The sequence below is a fragment of the Cygnus atratus genome, chromosome 14 (genome assembly GCF_013377495.2).
Source record: "Cygnus atratus isolate AKBS03 ecotype Queensland, Australia chromosome 14, CAtr_DNAZoo_HiC_assembly, whole genome shotgun sequence".
Classification (NCBI taxonomy): domain Eukaryota; kingdom Metazoa; phylum Chordata; class Aves; order Anseriformes; family Anatidae; genus Cygnus; species Cygnus atratus.
Window position 1 is genome coordinate 13,355,969 of NC_066375.1, and position 23,495 is coordinate 13,379,463.

Below are 23,495 nucleotides of genomic sequence, written 5' to 3' on the forward strand. Positions count from 1 at the left end.
AACACGATTTTATAGAAGATGTGTGAAGAGCATTTAGCATCACCACTCATGGCTATCATTGATACTCAGATCTCTTTAATGAATTTGAGTCAAAACGTACTTCTGCAGTACTACACGGAGTGATTAGCGGATTTTAGACTGAGAATGTTAGTATGAGATAAATGAAAATCTTACGCTGTCTGCTCTGAATAAAACTGATGCATGTCAGTTCAATAAAGGTGAGGGAAAGTGAATGGAGAATAAGAGAGGTGTTCAGTAAAGTTGCACTCACTCTGATCATCAGTACGGCTTTCCGGATATCTCTTATTCCATCGTACACCAGTCGTGAAGCATCGATAAACTCATTTTCATCCATTGGCTGAGCAGGGTCTGAACTCAGTGCTTCCACAGCAGCTTCTACTTGCTCGGTAAACCGTGGCATAACTGTATTAAGGACACAAACCAACAGTCAGTCCCCTCCCCAATACCATTTGACGCTACATACCCCCATGTGCATGTCTCATTGTTAACTACTACTGGAAATTCTCCAATGGTTCCCTTTAAACTCAAAACATTTGTTACAAATGAATACCAATGCTGTTGCTCCAGCCTTAACTTCATTTCGTTTTCTGTTTACTCTGCTGCTATTTGTTCCTCCCCCCTGCACAGTGAAAAGTTTATCACACCCTTGTCGTGGACAAGGGGAAAACACCCAGGGAAGCAGTTAGAATCCATGGGATAAAACTTTAAGTGTTTATTTAACAACCCCTGCAGATACACATCAATGGAGGGGAGCCATGAAGCTCAAGTTGAACAAGCCACAGAGGCAGGGCAGTTTGCACTTCTGTGCTCCAGTGACTCACTGCAGCCACAGGAAGAACATCACAGAACCATTTACAGTCTGTTTGGTTCCTCAGTGTCACCTCAGTGATTCTTCATCAAAGTTGTAATTAAAATAAAAACAACAACCAACGCTTGGCACAGCACTCATTGAAGCTACCGGAATCATTCCTTACCCTACATGGATGTTACCAGCTAGTTCACAGGCAACACCCACATTTGTTATGGGGTGGGGGACGAGTACCTACAAGGCTTCTTTTAAAAGCTCTACAGACCATTACAAAATTTACTCTCCATTCTGCTGGGTCAGTGCAACAGAAACCTTTTCAGACCTGGGTACAGTGCTGCACGATGGTCAGCATATCCTTCAGGCCCTGACTCACCCTCTGGTACTCTGACTTTCTGCAGCTCAGTCAATGACAGCCGGCACATCCAGGGAGACCTTTTGCATTGCTGCGTTTTGAGCCAGTCAACAAAGCAAAATTACTTTTCTCATTTTGCAACAGCTCTGCAAATAACTCCCACTAATTTTCATTATAGTATGTAAATGGAGTCGTTAATAGATTTCACGGGTACATTAGGATCCATCTGCCCATCCACTTGTAAGCAATACAAACTCAGGGGTCCTGGAGGAAGCACTCTTACCTGTGTTGGACAGTAACTTCGTTGCTTCCAACACCTTCTCAGTGTAGACTCCGGGCTCGTAGTTATCCATTTCAGAAGTGACAACATGAATGACTCTAGCAGCACGTCCTCGGATTGCACCAGCTGTGCGGTCTAAGCCATCAACATCTTTTTCTTGGAGAGCAATGACACATTTGTTTACATCTTCTAAAATATGGTTCTCTGGTGGTAAAAGAAGGAAGATTTAGACACTAATATCTTCTTTTCTGCCATGCACATCAGCATTACAAGTTTGTGACCTGCACTAAAAGACCTCCAGACAGATGCTGTAAAGCATTAATTTTTAACCTTGCTACAACCAGCAAACAGCTGCCCTTCCAAACCGGCTGTCAAACAAATGTCAGTCCATTCATCTGGTGGCATCCAACATTCTTGTACCCTCTTTGTACTCTATTTTACCAACAGAAAAGTTGAGTTCAGCCGAACTCTCCCTAAACTTGTTTCTTTCCATATTCCTCCCCTCGACTGCCGAAGCCCTCACTCCAAATATTTGCAAGCCACTCCCGCTGTCATTATACGGGGGTGGGACGATGAGGCACCGGCCCCAGTGCCACACCTCATCCACTAATGCCCTGGCAGACTGGGGTGCTTGTTGCACATTTCTAGCTTCCTACATAGTGTTTTCCTACAACCAGACACATACCAGCAGAGTATTACACTGTTAGTCCTGGATACACTTTCGAGACATGCAACATATGCTGTGATTTATGCAGAAAGCGTTCCAGCACCAGAGTGCTCACTGCCTCCCAAGAAAACAGAAAATAAAGCCAAAACCTCCGTTTGTAATTTACTTTCAGAATATACATTTTTATACAGAGATATTTTCCCTCATTTATCAAGCTCAAGAGGTCCAAATGAGTAAAAACCCTTAAGAGATTTCTGAGGATGCCTAACGAGGTTTGGATGCTCATCTGCTGACACCTACCCAGGAGGTTTTCCAAACTCTGTTAGGCACTTCTTTAATGTATCAGTACCAATGATTTGACATCGCAATCCAACATTTCTGCTGCTTTGTAAGAAACCTCCTTGGAAACACTGCTGCTGTGTCCCTTAAATAGTTTCCAGCATTACTTACCATTGCCTTAATCACACCACGCTGCCAATCTGTGCTACTGAAGCGGCTTTTATTCCCTACACAGGTAGTAAAAGAGACATTTTGCAAGAGCTGGTAGAGCCGAGCAGCCCGTTGAGTTGGCTGATAGAGGATTTGTATGAACTGGTTGGAAGGACTGGTGCTGGAAGAGTCCTGCATAATTTACGTAAAATTAACAGAGCCAGATGCAATATTGCAAGACTTCTGTGAGCAGCCTGGACAAAAGTTACACTTGCGAAACACCTCTGAAGCAACTCAGAATGAGCAAGTTCAGCTGAGGGCAGGATGTGGCCCTAAGAGAGGAAAGTGCAGGTTCATCAGTAATCTGACAACTTAGTGAGCAGACAGCCACGCTACAAGAGCTCCAGCAAGGAGCACACACAGTTTCGGTATTTGAAGCAAGAGACAGACATCCCTGCAAGTTACAAAAACAAAAAGAAAAGCATCAGTGTCAGGCCAAAACAGAGACTGTTTATTGTCTGAATTCCTACAAGGATAAAGTAAGCCCCAGACATTGAAAAGCCTCTTCAGATGATGTGAACTTTAATAAAAGGCACTGACAAAATGAGGATGGGTATCTAAATGCTGGCTGATCATCTAATGTCTTTTGCAGATGCAAAGTGGCCAGAAAGGTAATTCTGGGGAAGACAGATAATCCTCCACAGGGAAGTCTGCGAGGGGCCCCGGGGATGTGCGGGGCTGTCAGGTGCATCTACTCAGGTTATATTCTCCAGCTGGATGATAACAAATAAGACTTGACACTGTTCTTTGTGCTCGTATATACACACACTACTACCTGTCCTACAGGCATATGGACCACGAGTGTCTGGCACAAAATGCCATCTGCTGAGGCCAGGGTGGCAGCGCCGAGGAAATGCTGACACACAGGTTCACCGCCAGTACCTGCAGGGACGTTACAGAGCTGTCCTACATCAAAGCTTGCAGCTTTCGTGCTGCTGAGCAGGAGAAAAATCTCACAGCAATGGAAGGTAACACAGAACGGAACAGCAGCAACAGCAAAGGGATCGTGTCCTACCCGAGGAAGTGTAGGGAAAAAAATGGTGTGGTTTGGTAACGAGGTAAGAGAGGATAAAGTGGAAAGACCACATTTTTCCAATAAAAATATTTTTAGAGCAAACGAAGAAATACAACGAACAGTGAAAAGGTAACTGTTCGAAGTTCCCATGCCTGTCACTCCTCAGTCCACCACCTCAACACGCCTTCCACCGCCTCCCCATCACAGCAATCACGAACTCCTTCCCCAAGCATCCTAAGAAGTCAGCCAGGGGGTCTGGAGGCTAAAGGAGGACCGAAATGTGGAGCAACATCCAGAAGCTGATGCCACAGATGCAAAAATATAACCCTGCTTTTCTGCTGTGATCCCTGGGGAAGGGCTCAGAACCGTTTCCATTGTGGACCTTTTCTTGACAAGGGACGCTGGCGAACCAGGTGAAGCTGTAGTGTCAGTAGACATTGTTATAATCCTAATACTTGCACATTCACTCATTTCAAAATACAGGATGCATTTTGTAATGAAGAAGGATAATCACTGGGACCATGAAGTGTTCAGCCACAGGCTCTTAAGATCAGCACCATCGTGATGGGCAACCTCTAGCTTACACCTCTGTCAGCTCCAGAAGAACAGGAGGCAGCACATGGGATGGGTTTTAAGACGTTTGGAAGGAAATCCAGGTGATTTTAAAGCACTGAATGTGACGATTACATGGTGCCATCAGCAACTGCTCTGAAGAAGAGTCAGTGGGAACACAAACACGTGCAGAGAGCTAGGGAGGGGACTGACAAGCGGATAAGTATTACACGAGGTACGGAACAGCTCTGAAATGAGGAACGAAACAGGCAAAGTCTTTGCAGTCGATTAAGAGATGACTGAGTAAGCATACGACAGAAGTCTGTACATTTACAAACAGCATGAAGAAACTGAAAAGGGAAAAAACTGTTCACCACCTTCTACAACGAGGCATCAAATGAAGTGAACAGGCAATGTTTCAAAAACAAGGAGGTTCTTCACACAGGGCACAGTTAGGGTGCGAATTTTGCACCAGATGCTGGAGATGTCAGCAGTTTGTAATGGCCAAAAGAGCAACTCACACATGCTGAAGTGAGAAAAGTCTGGCAAGAACCGCTCAGCAGCTATCACCTCTGATGCTGGAGCTCCCTGGACTGCAAACCACACCTGGCTGGGAGCGCTCAGGAAAGATGTTTAGGCTGTAGGAGTCTGCTGCTCTGAATTTCCTATGCACTGACAATCAGCCACTGCCAGACCGTTGTCCTAACTCAGCAGAGCCTTTCTTGCCCTCGGGTCTTCATTAAATGTTGTAACCTGCAAGCTTATCTGCAACACTGCGCGTTTAAGTTTCCTGGTTCTTGTACAATATCCTGCACATACCTAAACCCAGCACATCTTTCATCGAGCCTGCACAATTAATACAATTCCAGCCTAAATTGGACAACAAAGCATACACTTTCTGCTAGACAGCACAACATTGTAGGAATGTGATATTATACACACACACACACAGACCTACAAGAATGCTTTTTAATTTTGCTTACATCCCAGTTAGTTATCAATATAAACCCTTCTGTGCACGAAGATCCTAATAACCCCACAAGGAACCTGGCATAAATCATACCCATCACAATCTTATCCAAAGACACATTTAGGCTTTTAGCAGAGAATCGGAGTGGTGGCATTTATATGGAAAACATTTATCAAAGTTCAAACAAATAATACTCGAAGCAATATTTATTGCTTTAATATTTTTCAAACATCTCTTTGATAGCGCAGCAAAACCAAATAATTGCTGGATGCACTTGAGCATCTGAAGCAGTCCCAAACCACAGCACTGCCCTGGCACCGTTTTGGGGGGCACGCACACCCAGGAGGTGCGCTGTCTGTGAGCCAGCCTGCCGTCACCCCAGCATAGAAAGGGTCCCAGCCTATCGCCAAACCCTTGACACTTCTCAGAGCAATTCAACAGTGGGCCAGCACTGCATCCAGTCCCTCAAAAGCAGGTACCCATCTCTTTGAGGGACCTACATGGGGAAAGGGACCACCCAGTCCCAGTGGTTTGCCCCATTTTGAGGCACACCTCTAAGTGAACACAGCCAGGTGGCTCTATACGGGCTGCGTTTTCACAGACTGACAGTTTTTTCTCTTTGAAATGTTTTGCACACTTGTGGGCAAACTCCAAATGGAGCCGTGAACTTCAGCACGCAATTCTCTCTAAATATATTTCCCCAGAAATAGGCTCCTTGCAGCTGTGCCATTTCAACTGATGCTGCAACGAAGAGCACGCAGAAAGAGAGAGAGAAGGAGGACATGCAATTGTGCAGAAAGTTTCTGCTAACTCACTGCAAAGAAACTTTGTGTTCAGAACCCAGGGAACCACAATAAACCATGTAAACAGGTGACTCTTTGTAGAAACACTACCTTTTTAAATTTATTTTGAATATATTTTTTTAAAAAGAGGGTCTTTTAATTCAGGACCTCAGTATTTCATGTACATTTTCTAGGTATGTTCACTTGGTACCTCTGATCCCACACATCCTTCTCTAAAATCTCTTTTTACGGCTGGGGTTTCTAGGTCACTGGAGATGCTCCAGTCTGTTTGCACTAGGAAAATCAGACCCTCAACTTGTAGCGGTAATTTGTGAAAGCTAGTGAGGGCACAATTCATGTGGTTATATCACTGTGTCTTCTGACTACAGTAGAATTAGAGGACGTGAAAATAAAAATGCCCCTATTATTTCTAGGTCACTGCAGCTACTAGTGGGTCTTTATCACTTGATGCTGATAAAACAGGTTATCTCGGCAAGCACTGTGACAAAAGGAATTATTACTGTATCATGATAAGCATATGATCTTCTTTAAAAACGTTAGGAGAACTGACGGGATTAAAAATACTCACAGAACATTTTCTGTATGAACAGTTTTAATTAACTTGTATGATCATAGTTTGATATTAATTTTTGTTTTTGTAAGAAGAGTCTGAGTTGAACTGAGGGATCCTTTTTTCTGCTAGTTCCTAACTTGAATGTTAACATTTTCTACTTCCCCCAGTGTTAGCAGTGAGGCTTGTCTCCAGCAGCTACATGGCAACTCACTGGAAGCTCAGCTCGCGATTCAAGATCCAGAGACACGAAGTGTCTTCCACTATATTTAAGCGGATCTGTCTACTGACATGTAAATATATACATTTATGCATGCTCACTCTGTAAGTGCAATGACAAGTTTCCAGAGTACCTGCTAACTAAACTATCACTGTTTTCACACTTGGAAAAATACCTTTTCTCCTTGTGCCAACAACTCCCGCTCTATTTTTACACCACACTCGGCAGCAGACAACGCGTGCCAGGTGAAGTGTACCAACACCATCCCTTCCAAACACCAGGGAAGGCTCCAGAAGGCTCTTATTCCCAGGAATAAGCTCAGTTACGAGAAGGACTGTGTCTCAGGTCACCCCCTTACCTGATACGGCCAGGAAGTCATCAATGGAAGTTATGTCATCGACGGCGTCGGTCAGCACGCGGACCTGCTTCTCCCACTGCTCTTTGAAGAGCTCCATGTTTTCTTGAGCCAGCTTGCTTTGGGGTTTAGCAGCCAGAGCCAGTGCAGCATTAATGACCTGTAAAACACCTCTGGATTTTTAAAGCACGTTCTGAACTTGACAAAGGGTTCTTTATGTTTATCCAGTGAACTCAGCAGCAAACAAAGCAAGTTTAATAAGTTTTCTGGAACTTGACGTTTAAACACGAAAGTGTTTATTCTGATGCTTTCATGCCCAGCTCATACCTGCTGCCATGTTTATTATGGGTAGTGATTACATGCAAGGACACTTGGCAGGTATTCACACCAGCCAGCTTCACCTTTCTTTAACAGCTCATGTTAAAGAGGTGCAGCTCTCTGAACACAGGTCATGCTGTTACACATTTCAGACAGGATGACATTTAGTACATTGGAGGCTGCATTTCCTAAGCTAGGCACCAGAACCTGAGGAAAAAAGGTCAAAATAGGATTAAGTTTACACAGTTTGAAGTAGGAACAATATACAAACACAAAAAATAAGGATAGATTTTATTATTTATCTTCTTTTCCTTAAAATTTTGCTCTGTACCTTGCCAGTAATTCTTACAACAGCTTAAGATTTCTATTATGGCTCTGGTAGAGCTGAATTAGCCAGGGAACTGGAGTTTTTTTATTTGATGCTCCTTATCTGATGCTCCTCACGAAGCCCCTACAAGTTTTTTTCAAACCCTCAGACTGTAATTTCCTCTGATCCTGTTGTTTTCTGAGCAGAAGAAATGTTACACACACTGCTGGGTAACAAACTTTATGCTGTGCTAGTTAACTTGTCAGGTAAATGTCTAAAAAAGCCTCTTCACGTGTGGGAAGAAAGCAATCACAAAAGTCTGCTCCTCTTCCAGCATCAGCTCTGGCTCTACTATGCTTCAGCAAAGTGACCTGGGAACATGCCAGGCACGAGAAAACCTCCAGTCAGACCGACACGACAATCCGAACCTTGTTTTCAAACACCTGGGCGCTAGAGCTAATTAACTCCTAAGTTCAGCGTGTAATTTTTCTTCTCCACTTTAGGACTGCATTAATTTCACGAAGTCGTTGAACAAAACATGCAAGCACCAGATGTTCCTGCGTTTACAAGATCTACTTTTTCTACCTGCTTCATTTGAAAGTGTCACAGAGCATTTAAAAAAATATATAACTCACTAAACATGGAAATGATGGTGATGTCAAACGTATCATGATGGCACTGAGTGAGTCAGGCAGCAGAAGGAGGCTCATTCACCCAAGGGACGCTAGGAATGGCACTGACTGAGCGAAGTTACCCTGCTCTGCGAGCTACCAGCCTGCCTCCGGAGAGGGAGGCTGAGAGCTGGGGTCACACATTGACATGAGCACGGTGATGGGCTTTGTAACACCGACAAATGAGAAACGACCTGCCACGGGCTGCGGTCTGGTCAGGAGGCCTGCGGGGACGAAACACACCTTGAAATCCTGGCAATAACGACACTGCGCTGACTGAGCAACGCGTGGGTCTTCTGCTGCTTCCCCTTTCCCAAAATTAAACCACGAATTCTCACTTTGAGGGTAAGCAGCTGTGGGAACCAGGAGTCCCCTTCCAGGAGAGAGCCGCTGCCTGCTGGGGTGCTGGCTGCTCAGACCAGCCTCATACTGCCCATGGGGTCCGTGGTTCCCGAGTCCTGCAGGCTCTGAAAAAAGCCTTGTGACACCCCCAAAAGTGAAGTTCAGATCTCTAAAATCAATCAGAAATGGAGGTTTTAGAAAGGGAAACCCATTCTCTGCTCAAAGCCCCTGTTTCTTAAGTCTAGCCAATGCCATGTCTTGCTCCAGACTCATTTATATAATGCATTATCTATCAATGAAAATCTAGATATCCAAATTTTATGAAGATGAATACAAATAACAGGCATTATGCAAACAAAAAGGGTAAGACAGGCAGTGTTCCAGCAATCTGCTCTGCGCTGTTATGTAGCTAGTAACCACTACTACAGAGACAGAGAAGACGGCGATACCAAGGCTCAGGGCGTTTTATCCTCCTCTCCTCTAGCTGCCTTGGCTAATATCAGATATGAAAACACACTTTAGGCACTGAGACAGGTCAGCCCTAGTGTCGAAGGAACATATTGCCTATGTGCTATTTATTTTTTATTTATTTATTGCTATGTGCCTATGTACCTGTGTGCTGTATGTCTGGACAGCAGCAGCTGTCTGAACAATTAATCTTTGTCAACAGCACCTGTCCAACCCCAGACGCCCACATTAAGCAACTCCTCATATCTAATACGAGAGCTGTCAGAGAGAGAGGGCTCAGCAAGCACCCAAAACGCTCAAATAAGGCATCACCCCCAAACCCAAATGCAGGAGGCACAAGCTGCGCCACTGTCCTCCAGGCAGGCCACTTATCCAGCTGGAATAAGGTTCTCGTTTTGTATGTGACACCAGCAAAAAGGGATGGTCAACTCAAAAGCACCTTAAAAAATCTGCCCAGCAAAACTAGCAGGCAAGACCTGTCTTGCCAACAGACCCATCCTGTGCTCAGAAAGCAGCCAGCAGTGCTAGAGACAAGGGCAAGGCACTGGTGGGGAAATCGAAGGCTACTGAGTATCTCTGCAGAGCTAAATACAAAATACAGCTTAGTCCTCGCAAACCCACAAAGGTGTGTGTGCTCCCATGTGTGCTCAGGAGGAAACTCAGGACTGTTGATGCAGCCCAAGAGCCCTTTTTATAGCACATATTCCATCTCACGGTCCTGAATCCATTTCTACATATGCATCTTGAACTCCATCTGCAAAGTGGTCAAAACTTTCAGTTTTAGCAAGGATATCAGACCCTTCACTCTGTCAAATATGTGAAGCTTAAGATTTACACAGACAAGTTATCCTGGACATCTCTCACATCTATTTGGGTGAAATATCCCAGGGATTACTGATAAAATCCTAAAAAACATCTATTCAGGTAAATATGCTCTTGCGTCATGGCTGGTATCCAGAGTGACTGATTTATTTGCCAACAGATGCTTAGGAAGGCATGGCAAAAGGACAGAAATACTGGATTATACATAGTCTGTGTGTATGGTGGGTGGTCAACTCTGTAATTCCTTTATTATCTAAAAATGAATACTTTGGAGGTAAGGGTTACAGGATTGACTGAAGGATTGACAGGATTGACTATTGCTCCTCCAAAAATATGAAGCACTGAGCATTTAATCGTAAGAATTAATTTAAAATATGAATAACTTGCAGGAAGGATATATATAGTCCAAAAATAGGAAGAACATGGCAAGACTACCTGAAATGTAGCTGTTTCCATGTAAAATATTTGGCAATTGCAGGGAAATATTCTGTATTTCAGAGCTTCTCAAAATTCTGCCAGAGCACTGTGATCACAATGACTCACTGAAGTTGTACAAAGAAAAGAATCAAACAGGGACATTTTGAGACTATCCAGAAGGAAATGAAGCATGGCAAGAAAAGACACTATTTTTATCGGTGCTTTGTTTCATGTAGCAATTGCAATGTTCAAGTCAGCCCAGCGCTCAGTAGCGTGGTTCCAGCCAGTTGCTTGGAGCGCCTTTCCTCTGCCTCCGGCACAGCCAGGCCTTGGCAGCTCCTGCCCTGAGATCTGGGAGGCTGGGGATCCAAAAACCTCGTGGCTGATGGCTCAATCTGCACCTCAAATCCTCCTGGGAAGAACCTGCCACCTTCCTCCTCGCTGAAACTAAAGATTGAAGACAAAACCCTTCTGCCCCCCATCTGGAAAAGTGACTGAAAGGCCAGAAGAAAGCGCTTGCACGTTGTGCTTTCCTACAGAGAACTGTTCTGAGCACTGGGCTGGCACAGAGGAAGAAACCTCACCTGGGAGAAGGAAATTATTGCCTATTTATTTCACCTTGCAATCCTTACCTCTTGCCCCTTAATGTTGTCTCAGTGCACACAACACCCACAAGCCACGTAGCTACCTGGGTCGGTGGCTGTAAGCACTCATTTCACTGTTGCCTCAGTATTTTTATAGGGACTTTTGATCTTTATAGGACACTGTTCCTTCTGCAATGGCTTTAGGGTGTTGCTGTCCCACACCAAGAAGCACCCAGCCACCTCCCCCCTGCTCACTAAACACCTGTTCTGCTTAGTTCAAATATTTGGGATTTTTTTGTTTTTGTTTTGTTTTTAAATAAAGATCTTGATGCATCAACTTTCTCGTGGCCATTTGGGTAATGAGGTGGAGAAGTAGCTACATGGCCTTCCAATTTAGGATATTTTACATCTGTAGAAACAAAACCAAACCAAACAATAAACCTGATAAAACGAGCACTCGCCCATCATCTATCACCTCACAGGTGGGACAAAAAGCAACAACACGTACAAAACAATTCCCAGCTGACACATGAAAATCATGGTTTTATTCTGGAGCACACGAAAGGGACAGGATAAGTGACTCCAGGGTACGTGACTTAAGCACGAGGCTGAGCAGAAGCAAGCTCTCAGCGAGGCTCCCAAAACCAGCAGTCGCACTGCGTGCTCTTGCCCCACTTTCAGCTCAGGGAGGCGAGGTGGTGCTGGCCTCCTGCTTCTGCCCGGGCAGGGGGGGCTGGCTGGAAGGGGGAACAGAAGCAGAGGGAGCCCAGCCCTCAGTTCGGCACCAAACTAGTTCATGCCCTGTACCTCCAAAGCCGCCACAGCAGCTGAGCCCAGCCGGGACACCCCTGGCCCAGGTGGATGCTAACACCACTCTTTTTCTGTCTTCAAGAAAACAGAGCTACTAGCTTACTGACAGTTTGTAAAAAGCCGCTCATAACTTGATTTTCCATACCCTAGGTCCCAAAGTTACCTCCAGCATCCACCCTCCTCCTGTCTCCCCCTCTGCTCCTAGTTCCATTTTGCTCCGAGAAGGAACACGGGTTGTAAGCAGGACAGTTCAGTCACTTCCACTTACATCCAACCCCAGGTTCGCATTCACATGTCTGCGTGTGCTAACCCTCTCTGTACTTCAATACAGCAAAAAGCACTCCGCAGAGACTGATGAGCTGAGATGCCTGGAAGCAAAACACACAGCAGATTGTTTTGCACGTTCGCCAGCTATAATGGCAGCGACCAGCAAGTGCCTGGATGCTGAGGCACCAAAAGGAAAAGTTTGCTTCTGACTTCCAGTTCTGTGCTCCTGTATATAAAAGGTTCTTTGACCACTTTCCTTTCCTGTAGTTACTTTAGGTGTCTATGCAGAGGATGCTTACTGCTGTTGGTCACTGACAGGCTTTTACTGGAATAACATGACCTTTTCCAGTCTAGCTTATGCTACTGTCAAAGTGATTTTCTATTTATATCCTGTGCATGCATAATTATGCTATCAGTTTCCTGTATAAAGAAAAGCATTTTCTTTGGTAGCTGAAGGCTCGCATTATAATACCAGCCACTGCTGAAGCTGCGAGAGTGTTGGAGGCATTTGTCTTGGTGTCCCTTTGTGCTGCTTTGTTCTGTGTTTCACTGACTTGAAGCAATGAAGCTCTGGGAGTTTCAGGGCATGATGTTTTTTCTGGAAGATGTTCTGCTACAGCGCTCCACACATTACACCGTGCCAGTGATGAAGAGACACAGCCCTTACCCACTGACATGCCTCTTACCTCAGAACTCAATCCCTTTCTCCTATCATTGATTCTTTTAATGTACACGCAGAGAATCAGTAACTGCTCAAGCTTCTACTATTATTCCTTGGATGGCCACTCCTGTCCTGTGGTGGTTGTTCTTCACAGGAAGCCTGCACGACACAGAACTGCACCTAACCGTTAACTTCTTAACAGAAGTTTTTATGCACTTTGGAGCCTCTACATGGGACTCCTCATATGCTTTTGCATTTTGTTTGTCTGTGGTAGTAGGTGTGATCAGCATATGTAACCATCTGCCTCATCAGAAATCTATACGCAGCAAATTGCTTTTCAGGCATTTCCAAATTGCAATGTATGGATGTGGAACAGCAGTCATTAAAACAAGACATTAATATGAAAAGAGCCAATTTATTTTTATTATTTTTTTTATAAAAAATGTAATTTAATCCAAGAATCATCGGAAGCCTGTTTAATCGGTGCCACTCACTGACTGTGCAGGGTAGGCGAGCTGCACCAACTGCTGCCTGTGCTACAGCAGGCATGGAGCGAGCGTGGAAAGCAGAGGTGGAGACGGTGCCTGGTACCCTCTCAAGGCAGCCCGTGGTGCTCAGAGCCACCCCTCGGTGCCTTACAGCTGGGAGAGCAGCTCCCGAGCGCCTGTGCCAGGGAGGTGCGGGTCCACCCTGCTCCTGCGGGCTGCCACCCAGGGGATGGTCAGACCCAGGGGCGCTGGAACCCAGCCTTTTTTGGAAGCAGCAAGCACCCAACCGACAGAAGCTCTATTCTATAATTATTTTCTGAAACTCCCAGTCGCCTACAATTTGGCTAGGAGTCTACAGATGAACTTTACAGAGGCTTTAAAGAATGCGAAAGTCAACAAATAGCTGGTAGAAGCAGCTGCAAGTGATAGCAGACTGTCACATCAAAAGGATGGAGCAATCCTTTCCCTTCAATAGCTATACTGGGGCATTTTCACTGTTGATTTCTAAACACCTACAGCTTGTATGATCAGAAAGACTGCTATGGTTAAGCTCTCTTCTCAGACATCTTTAATTCAAAACACTGTTACAAAACAGCTTTCGCAGGCTCCCAAAGCAAGTACTTCTTGGAAACAGAACTCAGAAGCCAAAGTTGCAAGCAAGGATCCAGGTTTTTGAGTTGAGATAAACAAAATCTTTCACTAATTTACCATTGGCAAGCTCTGTGTTTAGCAAGAAGGCAAAGAAAACTTCCCCCAGCACTCTGCTAGGCAAATGGAAGCACAGGCAACTATTCCAAGTATTTCGCAGCAGTACTTTTCCATTTCCACTACGAAAGACATCTTAAACGTTTAAAAAATAAAATGCTTAGCTGTAATGATCGAGGACTTTTGTTCCTTCCTCCTGACACACCACAGACACACCTAGCCGGGCACAAGGACGCAGGAATGCAGGTAAACCCTGTGGGACGCTGGAAAAAAGTCCTTTCACTTCAACAAGCAGATTTTCAGCAACGCATGCCTTCAAAAACAGAACTCGGGCTGGCTTCCAAGCCAAAGCTTCACAGAGCAGCACCAGCGCCCCCCAAGAGCTGCGTGATTTCTCCCCTGTACGCCCAGCCTGGCAGAAGCGACCCAGCGGGCTACTGCAGAGCACGCAGCTCATCCTAACGGCTCTTCCTGGGCCATCAGAGGAGGCTCTAAATACTATATTTAGCCTCCAACTTTGCATTTGATTCCGTGCTAATTGGCCGGGGACTCTCAAACAGCAAGGATGATGTTACTCACATGGCTTTTCTGGAGGAAACAACGACTTGCAGCAAGCCAGCCACACGATCCCAATTTAACTGCTTGCCAGTGTAGTAACTTTTCAGACCATTTTCTGCACCTTTTTTTTGCTCAAAGAATTAAATTTCAAATCTGAGAACATCTGAGCCCTTAGGTGACATGGGCAATGAATGAATTCTCGTCTGTACCAACAAAACTTCCAAGCTTTGCCTAAAGAAACAGTTTGAAGTGTTGCACATTCCTTACTCCTGCTGCCAGCTCTGGAAGGCTAGTTACGGCAAGGGACCGACTAACTGCTCTGCCTGAGTTACAGCTTTTATAATTAACTCTACAGATTGATTTCTGCAGAAATCATTCTTTAACCAGGAGTTCCCTACTCCCAGAATGGCCTCTACATTGCTAAGCTATTTAAGAGGTTACCTGGGAACTTAATCAAGCACATTAAATTTCAGTTTCATCCTTTCCACCAGAGCAATGCCCTGAATTAAATTTCATACATCGTATTTCCATGTGATATTGATATATTCGCTTGAGTTTCAGAGTGTATTGTAATTACTGATTGACTTGACTCATTCTGAATGCAGCATCTTTCTGGAAAAATACCATCTAAGCAAAAAAAAAAATGCAGATAATATTGGAATAAATTTGTATTTTATGCCTAATTCACATGTTTGTCACCTAGAGAGATCCAAGAACACGCTGTGCTTCTTGTCAGGAATAAACTGCTAAATAAGCATATAATTGCCTTTAAAAAAAGCACCTCACCAAGCTGTGTAACTAGAAGCATTTAGAGATTATACAGAATGACCAAAGTTTGGGGGTGCTCAGTAACACTCAATGAGGACAAGTGTGCTGCATCGCTCAGACTGGCATTGGACAAACTTCTGTACTGTTAGGAGAAAACACAGATGCCATTTGTAAAACAGTTTAAACAAGTGTCCCTAATTATCTCAGGATTCACAACACGTTTAAATACTCCTAGAGCATTAAACTATCTACTAGAGAACACATAATGTAACATAAAAGCGTTCTTTCAAGTACTATGAACATCTATAGTGTCATTTACTAATCTCTTGGTGACTACCCTAAAATCAAGGCAGGCTGCACCGTGGAGCATTAGAACTGAAGGCTTAGAAACTCAGATATGGAACTTACATAAGCCAAAACCCATCAGTTCTAGCCCTCCTCACCCGTTTATAGATAATCAAAGCTTCCAACACGTGCTACACGTGTTAGCACAATCCCTGAAAACAAACGTTAACAACTGCACTTCAGTCTTTGTGACTATTGGCTGTAGTTGATTATTTCATGTTGACTTGATTATGATGGTAATTTTATAAAGGTGACAGACCACTACCCAACTTGAATATGTCCCAGAGGCATTTGGATTCAAAGAAATCCTAACTTTAAGATGCTCATTTTCAAAAGCGCCAGCATTCATTTGGAGGATCATGCATTATACTCCCGTATTCTTGGAGACAGCTAAAAAAAAAAAATATATGTATAGCCCGGTTAGTTTCTTTAGGAAAGATCAAGCCCTCATACCAAGTATTTTTAAAAATCTATTTCTTACAGATGCTTTCTTCCAGCTCTAAAAATTGGGACCTTTGCTTTTAACAAGCCATATATGCCACCTGCCCTGGACATGGGAGGATGATACAGCACAGCTGATGCACAGGTCCCAGGGTCTGATCCAGGAGTACAAACCACACAAGCCCACCCCAGGACAACAAAAGGTCTCCTAGATAGTATTTAATGTTTTATGTTTAGGTGCTGATCTTCACCTATTTAATAACACTGCTACTAGAAAGTAATAGGAAAAATTAAACTAGTCCTCCTCCTATGTGCACCTACCTGTAGGTAGGTGTACATATCTCTCTTCCTTCAGACTGATTTCAAATATATATATGGAAGAACCTGAATAAACTCCAAATAATTCTGAGATGATGAACCTTATTTTCATAAAATGACATTTGACAACTTTTGAGTACGTATTTTCCATTAGCATCCAGTTACCAACAGCAGCTTATTTGTGTGTTTTAGACCTGAACTTCCTGATGCTTTTAAAGACGTAATCACCAGAACTGACAGCACTCTGCAGTCTTCAGGGGTTCATTCAAGTATCTAGTTGTTGACATTTAAAACATCAGTAGTATCAAAATGAAAGAGGACAGCCTAGTTCTTATATAAACCTAATTTCCTTCGTGCCATTAAGAAGTTATTAATTAAAGGATAGTCTCAGCCAGGTTCAAACTCTTCATGCATAGCCAGCTTCCTCCGATCCTAGTCCATCAGGAAGATTTTTTTGACATATTTATAATCTACTCAGGAAAAAAAAAAAAGTAATTCATCTTATAGCATATATTAGAGCAGTGGCAGTGTCTTCACAACACATCTTCCCACAACATGAACGTGCAGAGTAAATCACTGAAGCTTCACTGGGTTACTGTCTCGGAGGTTACTAGAATACCCAGGCACAAGGAACTTAAAGTTATTATGTAAAAAAGAGCTGAAGATTCATTCTCATCACTAATTACTTTCTGTCAAGTAGTTTCAGATTTCTAAGTTTTGATGCATTTAATTTACTATATGCGTTAAGGAAAACATCGAGTTCTGCAGGCAGACAGGTCCATAAAGGTACACCAGAAGGCCAGCACTCTGTACAGCGCAGGACCACTCGCCCAAACAACCTGGGCGAGTCGCGTGCTCTTTGTTACCTGGGGACACAGGGCTTCGAGCTGGCTGGCTGACATGCGAACCAACTTCACACCTTCTTCGTTATTCGAGATGGAGCAGGCCAGGTTAGCAACCTGTGTCAGAGGTGGGGAAAACAAAACAGAACTGTTAGAAATGACTGTTATTTTCCCCTGTAGGAAACTTTTTACCCATTCCCAACAATGACCATTGAAATGCAAAGTGCCCACATTGCTGCCGTTCTAACAAATTTTGAAATAGTTAATGACATTTGTTCTATCTCTAGCCATAAAACATCAGATCATCAAACCATAGCCATTCAAAGAGGACAGAGATTTGTGTTACCACCCTTTCAGCAAAGTTCTCACCAATAAAACGGACAAGAGCATCACTGGTGGCACTTGAAGTCAGTTAAAATGCCCACTCCAATTCAGGAGCAAGACAGCAGCAATCACACAATTAAACTAAATCCAGCTCCAAAGCACCTGTAGATTAAATCTGATGTTTCTAACTATATGGACACCCCCTTTTTCTTGAAAGATTTCTACGCCCTGCTGCGTGTGAACCCACAAGAACCTGCAGATAGGTACACCAAGCGATTCATGTATCCAAGTGGCGCAGAGGTGCTGCAAAGCTCGGGCTTTGTGCAGCATCAGCAGAACAGCGCACCTCAGCTACAGGATACTGGTGTTTAAACTACTTGATGCACTTCTTATTTAGTCAAAGGCTGCAGAATCAGACAGGCGTTCCTCCAGCCCTCCATTTGTGCTGTGCTTCAAACAAAGACACGTGCTGGTACAGGTGATTTGAAAAGCCATCCCCAACCCCCTAAAATCGGAATAGCATCTCGTGATGCTACAGCTTTACTCCAAAACCTTGACCTGCTTCACAGCAGCATCCCTAAGTAGGTCATCTTGAAACAGAGGACCTTTTGTTAACAACTGCCTTTTAAGAGTACACAGGATGGGGACAGCACAGACTTTTTTGGTAATTGGAGATGTTCCTCATATTGGAGCTACTCTCAGGGGAAGGAAGTCTGAACTAAGTTACGTTTCGTGGCTGACAGGTGAATGACAAGCATGTTATTCTGAGCCATTTGAAGACAGAGCTGTAAAAATAGTACGAAGTGAACTGAGATGAACACTGAGCACTGTCCTTTCAGAGACAGAGCAACCTGCAAAAAAAAACAGTAAATGTGTTGTAAAAGCCCCACTGTAAACCAGCACATGCTCGCCAGCACCAATGAACCAGATTTCTCCGTGTACTTCTCTCTATAACCTGGGAAAACTTCAGCCTCCCTCTAATTAAACTATCCTGTGCATTCGTATACAAGTTGCTTTGAAGTAGTATCGGCAGCTACAGCGTATGCTTTCCCCCCTCCCCAAGTTGTTCCCTTTACAGCAGATGTTCCCACACAGAATACATTACTGTCCCACCAACCACATGCCAACATGCCTGCACAGTGTTTCATCAATTCCATTATTAATTTTGGGACCACGGCAAGTTCCCATCGTGAGGCACGCAGCATCCTCCTCCCCCCAGAGCCAAATCAAGTTACAGAGGATGTAGAACTGTCAGCTGTCAAGATGAGAGGTAGGTTTCCAACGCTGAACGACTAAGTAAACAGATGCAGTGGCATATATTTGGATGAAAACAAACTGAAGTTGAGAGAAAGACTATGCAGCATCAACACGCGGCATGCGGAACTCGGCCAGCTTTCAGACAGCAGTGGTTTACTTCCCAGCTTTCTTTTCCACCAGTCTGCAGAGAAAAGACCTCCACATCTCTAGGTGAAGCTGCGGCAAGTCTTGAGCTCATTGCAAGTTTGTGCAGCTTGTGCCCAGCTCACCAAAAGCTCTTTTGCCTCTCCTCTGTTGGCACGTTTGCTGCAGCTCCACACCCCGCTCCCCTCCACAGGGCACGACCACCAACCAGCACACGGTAACGCCTCATCAGGAAGGGATTTGATTTTGAACAGAGGGGTTTTGTCTTCTAGATTTGCTGTATCTTAAATCCCCAGTTCACAGCGAGCTGTAATACATTAAGCTTTTGTTTAGAGGCTCAAAAATAAAAAGACAATAAGATGCCGTGATTTAAAAGTCAAATAAAGATTTTGTTGTTGTTTTAAGCACAGGTCATATTTTGGAGAAATACCAGTTTGCCAATACTTTTTATGGTCCATATTTTCACGTCATTTCTGCCTCCCCAGCAGCAGTTACAGTTTCTAGAAGTGAGAAGAACACAAAGCCCTATTGAGTAGGGGCTGAATAAAAGCTACATTGAGGCACTACAAAATCAGCCTCTCCGCTATCTGGAGATGTTGTGCTCTCTCTCAAGCCAAGTGTGATGAATCAAGCACAGAGAATCCTTGCTCTGTCTGAATACAGAGAGGCAAAGAAGTTGGTAATTGAGTGTCCCCGCCATGGTACTATGAAATTTTGCTTTTTTGCACAGTCATTTTTGTACAGTCATTTTTCTCCTGAATACCTCACTGATGGCAATTCTTCTTTACAAACTGTCCGACTGGGACTGCCAACCTTCATGAAAGAAGTGTGTGTGCCTCCGTGACTGAGCTTCTTTGGCAGTTTAAGACAATCCAGTTGCTGGCTGCCACATCGCATCCTACTTCTGTGCCTCCAAATCTCAACACTTCATTTCAGCATGCTAGTCCAAGAGAAAGCTATTCGCTCTGGCAGATTAGCTTCCCTGCCAGATTAGCACACAAACTTCCAAGCAAACCATTTGGTGAACACCAGACCAAAGGCAGGGACGTGGAGATGACTTCAGAGTGCAATGGGACCGAGCCCTACATCCACAGCAACGCAGTACTTACTGCACCCATGGACAGACACTCTCAATCTGTTGAAACAACTCAAACCTCTTAAAATTCAAACCTTAAATGCTATTCCAACTTATTAATCAAGTTGCAAATGACACTACAACTACGTCTTTTAAATCGTCGTTAACTATCAGGTGCTCTATGGCATGAATCCTGAAACGGCACATACCAGCTGCAGCGGGTGGCTGTACGATTAAGAAATTGAATTTTAAGAGTATCTGAAAGCACAGTTCATCAATAACTCCTGTGTGATGTTTGACAAAGAACTTCAAACTCCCTGTCAGAGGAGAGGATAAGGAACTCCCAGCCAGTTATCTGGCACGTGCACGTAATACGTAGAGTTTTGCAGCCCAGATGAAGATCAAATGTGACTAAATTTGTTTTAAAGCATGCAGAGCACCTGGAGATCATATATATTTCTTTCAAATAAAACAGAGCACCTCAAGCAAACAGAAGTTCCCTTTAAATCAAATGGAAATGAAATAGTTTTTCCATCTCGCCAACAACGTAGCTGACTGACATAGTAAGTGGTCAGATTTGATTTAGAAAGAACACTTGTGCTTGAGAGCAAAATAGCAATTGAATTCCCGCTGCATTTGTTCATTCTTACCATTCAATATCATCAAGCCCCTTTACATAAGCACTGCTGGCACAGGCATCAAAGGAGACAAAAAAAATTGCAAATAATGTAATCAGCCATAATGACCAATTTCTTGAAAGAAGTTAAAAATACATAGGGAGATGAGGACAGGCTGGAGAAGCAAGAGCGAGGCGGATCAGATACCTCTTGCAGCACAGACAGACCAAATTAGAAGCCTCTTTTTGATGCAGGATGAAGACTCTTAACAGTCTACGGAGTGTACACTGCCACCTCCCAGAGCCTGCCTCACGTATCCCAAAGGGCCGGACAGGCCCCACACAGCTGCAGTTTGGATGGATGAGCTTCAGCCCACCCCAAGGACAAAGGCACTGGGCAGCAGCAGGACACGCGCGGGCACAGCCACGTCAGCGCCGCTCCTTGCTACAAACTAGACTAAGGAATCGTGCCGAGTGAAACCCCAAGCTGGATGAACTGATCTGCTTTTGGAACTCAAATGTGATTGCTATTAGCGATGACATGGGAGTACTGCGAGACAAGGGACGCCTCTGGAGGTGGCACTGGTCAACCAATTCCTCCCAGTAGCAGCAGGCCCGTGCAAAGGGTCAGCCAGAAGTCATTACCAACAAAATATGTTTCCAAAAATAAAAAATAGAGAAAAATCATGCCATCTCTCACAGAGATCCCGTCTTCAATTCTAGTTAGTCTTCTGCAGAATTTTCTATTTTTAATCGCGAAGAGTCCTGGTATTTTTACAGCAATTTTTTCCTCCATTAGTAACAATTTGCCAGCCTACGTGTGTGGTGCCGGCTGTTCAAGACAACTGCCTCCTCTGACATTAGGCAGGTTTCACCTTTTTCACCCAAAGTTCTTTTTTTTATTTTTTTACCTTAAAGTTTGTTCCGATGACAGCTAAGGAGCTGTGTAGCTGCGTCTTCGAGCGAAACAAAGACTACAGCAGCCTCACCTCCACGAGCTTGGGATCATCGCTAAACTTCTCAATTACACTGTTGGAAATTTTCAAGAAATACAGCCACAGCTTTGCAGCAGTTAAAACTGCCTCTCTGCACTGAACATCCTATCTTAGGGAGAGGGTTACTTTGTATGGGACTGTTTATTAAAGTCTTAACAAAATGTTTTTTCAATAAAAGACAAAAAGTGCAAGAGCAAAAAGGAACCTTAATACCTAACACATTAACTCTTCTTTTTTTTCCAAGGATTTTGAAGGCTGATACTGAAAGCTTATATCAAAATTTTGCTTTGTGCACGTGGACTGACTTCAAAGCAGCAACACCGAGCTTCTCCTTGCTTACAGGTCGTATTTTCAGCACAACTTCTTCAGAAAGTCAAATGCACAAAGCGCTCTGAAGTGGGTGCTGCATGCAACCATCCAGCAAGCGTAACCCCCAGAAGGCTCTGTAGTGTTTGCTGTTCCATAATTTACCTCAAATTGTCAGAGCCTGCCCCTGCCACACGGCACCGTTATAAATAAGGATTATATATTGCTATGCAGGAGACACTAATTGAATTTAAGAGTCTGACTACTCCTGCTTTGAAACCACAGTTGAAAAAATACCATTGCAGAGTTTTCAGAGAGTCTTCCTACGGAAAAACCTAACATTTCACATCAACCAGTATCCTCTCGTAAGCGATGCCCACAAACCCCATGCAAAAATAACACAAAAGCCATATTCCTTTATACACAGGTAATTCAGGAATTTCAGTAACATGGAAACAAAGCTTTTGAAAAGTGTTCTTTAGCATCTTAATTTCTGATTAAACTTCAAAATTTCAGCTTTTTTTTGCCCCCCCCCCCCCCCCCCCCCCCAGTTTTTAAACTACCAATTCTCTGGGAATCCAAATTCCTACTTTTACAAGCTAAAATCACCCACTTTAAATGATTAAAAAAAAAAAAGGACAAGCAGCCATCAGATACTTTCCTCTTGAGGACCTGCTACAGCAAAGTGTATCGGATTCTCACAGAATACATGTGCTGTAGCTGAAATTTTTTCCTCCTCCATGTTAAGAAAACAGTGCAGTTCACTTCAGGATGGTCAAAGCCCCAGAAATTCATTTAACTGCAGGAACAACTTTTCTGGCAAATGTGGCAACTGTGTAATTTCAGAAGAGATGTGTAAATTATGTAATTTCCACCTATCTTGGAAAAAAAGGCTTTTGTTATTCATCAAGTCCCTATATTTATTAATTCATTCAATATTCACAATATCCACAATATTCAGGATGATTCAAGATAAATGCAAGCATTCTAACGTCCAGCCCTACAAGGTACTGTGTGAGTGAGCTTGCCCTCTGCCTACAGCTCTACGAACGCCCTAGTTTTGCAGAGGCACGGCCAATTAGGAATTAGGCAGAGCAGCTCCACTGCTGGTGTGCGTGGAGGGATGGCAGTGAGGACGTCCGTCCAGGTCCACAGGGACTCGGGAGCAAGTCACCAGGAGTCATGCTGTCAAGTGTTCCCTGATTTTATATGACTTAAGTAGTTGCAAGTGGCTGCAGCTCCATAGCAGGTGCCTTGCAAGAGACTGTTGTGGGCAACAGTATCCCAGTGTATTAACTTAAAATAGTAAAGGCTTTAAATAAAACAAGCCACATGCATGGAAAAACTCCAGACGTAAAGCACCGTGGGGAACGATGGACTAAAACTGAGATAATGGCTATTTCTAGAGCTTTGCAAACTCATGATTACTCTCGAGCAGAAGACGATAGCAATTTCAATATCAAGTTTTGTTATAAACACATGGTTGGGAAATTTAACCTAGATGTAACAAAACTGGCAAGCAAAATGTTTTCCTTTTTCATTCAACAGTTCATTGGCAATGAGA

General features: G+C 43.8%; 1 protein-coding gene across 1 annotated transcript in view; it reads right to left on the reverse strand.

The window, feature by feature from the left end:
• Window positions 1-23,495, reverse strand: part of CTNNA1 (catenin alpha 1) — a 115,989-nt gene that overhangs the window by 15,798 nt on the left and 76,696 nt on the right. The window contains 4 exon segments of the mRNA XM_035562867.2: window positions 272-423; window positions 1,465-1,665; window positions 7,086-7,242; window positions 17,239-17,331. Of these exon segments, the coding sequence (XP_035418760.1) occupies window positions 272-423; window positions 1,465-1,665; window positions 7,086-7,242; window positions 17,239-17,331 (603 nt within the window).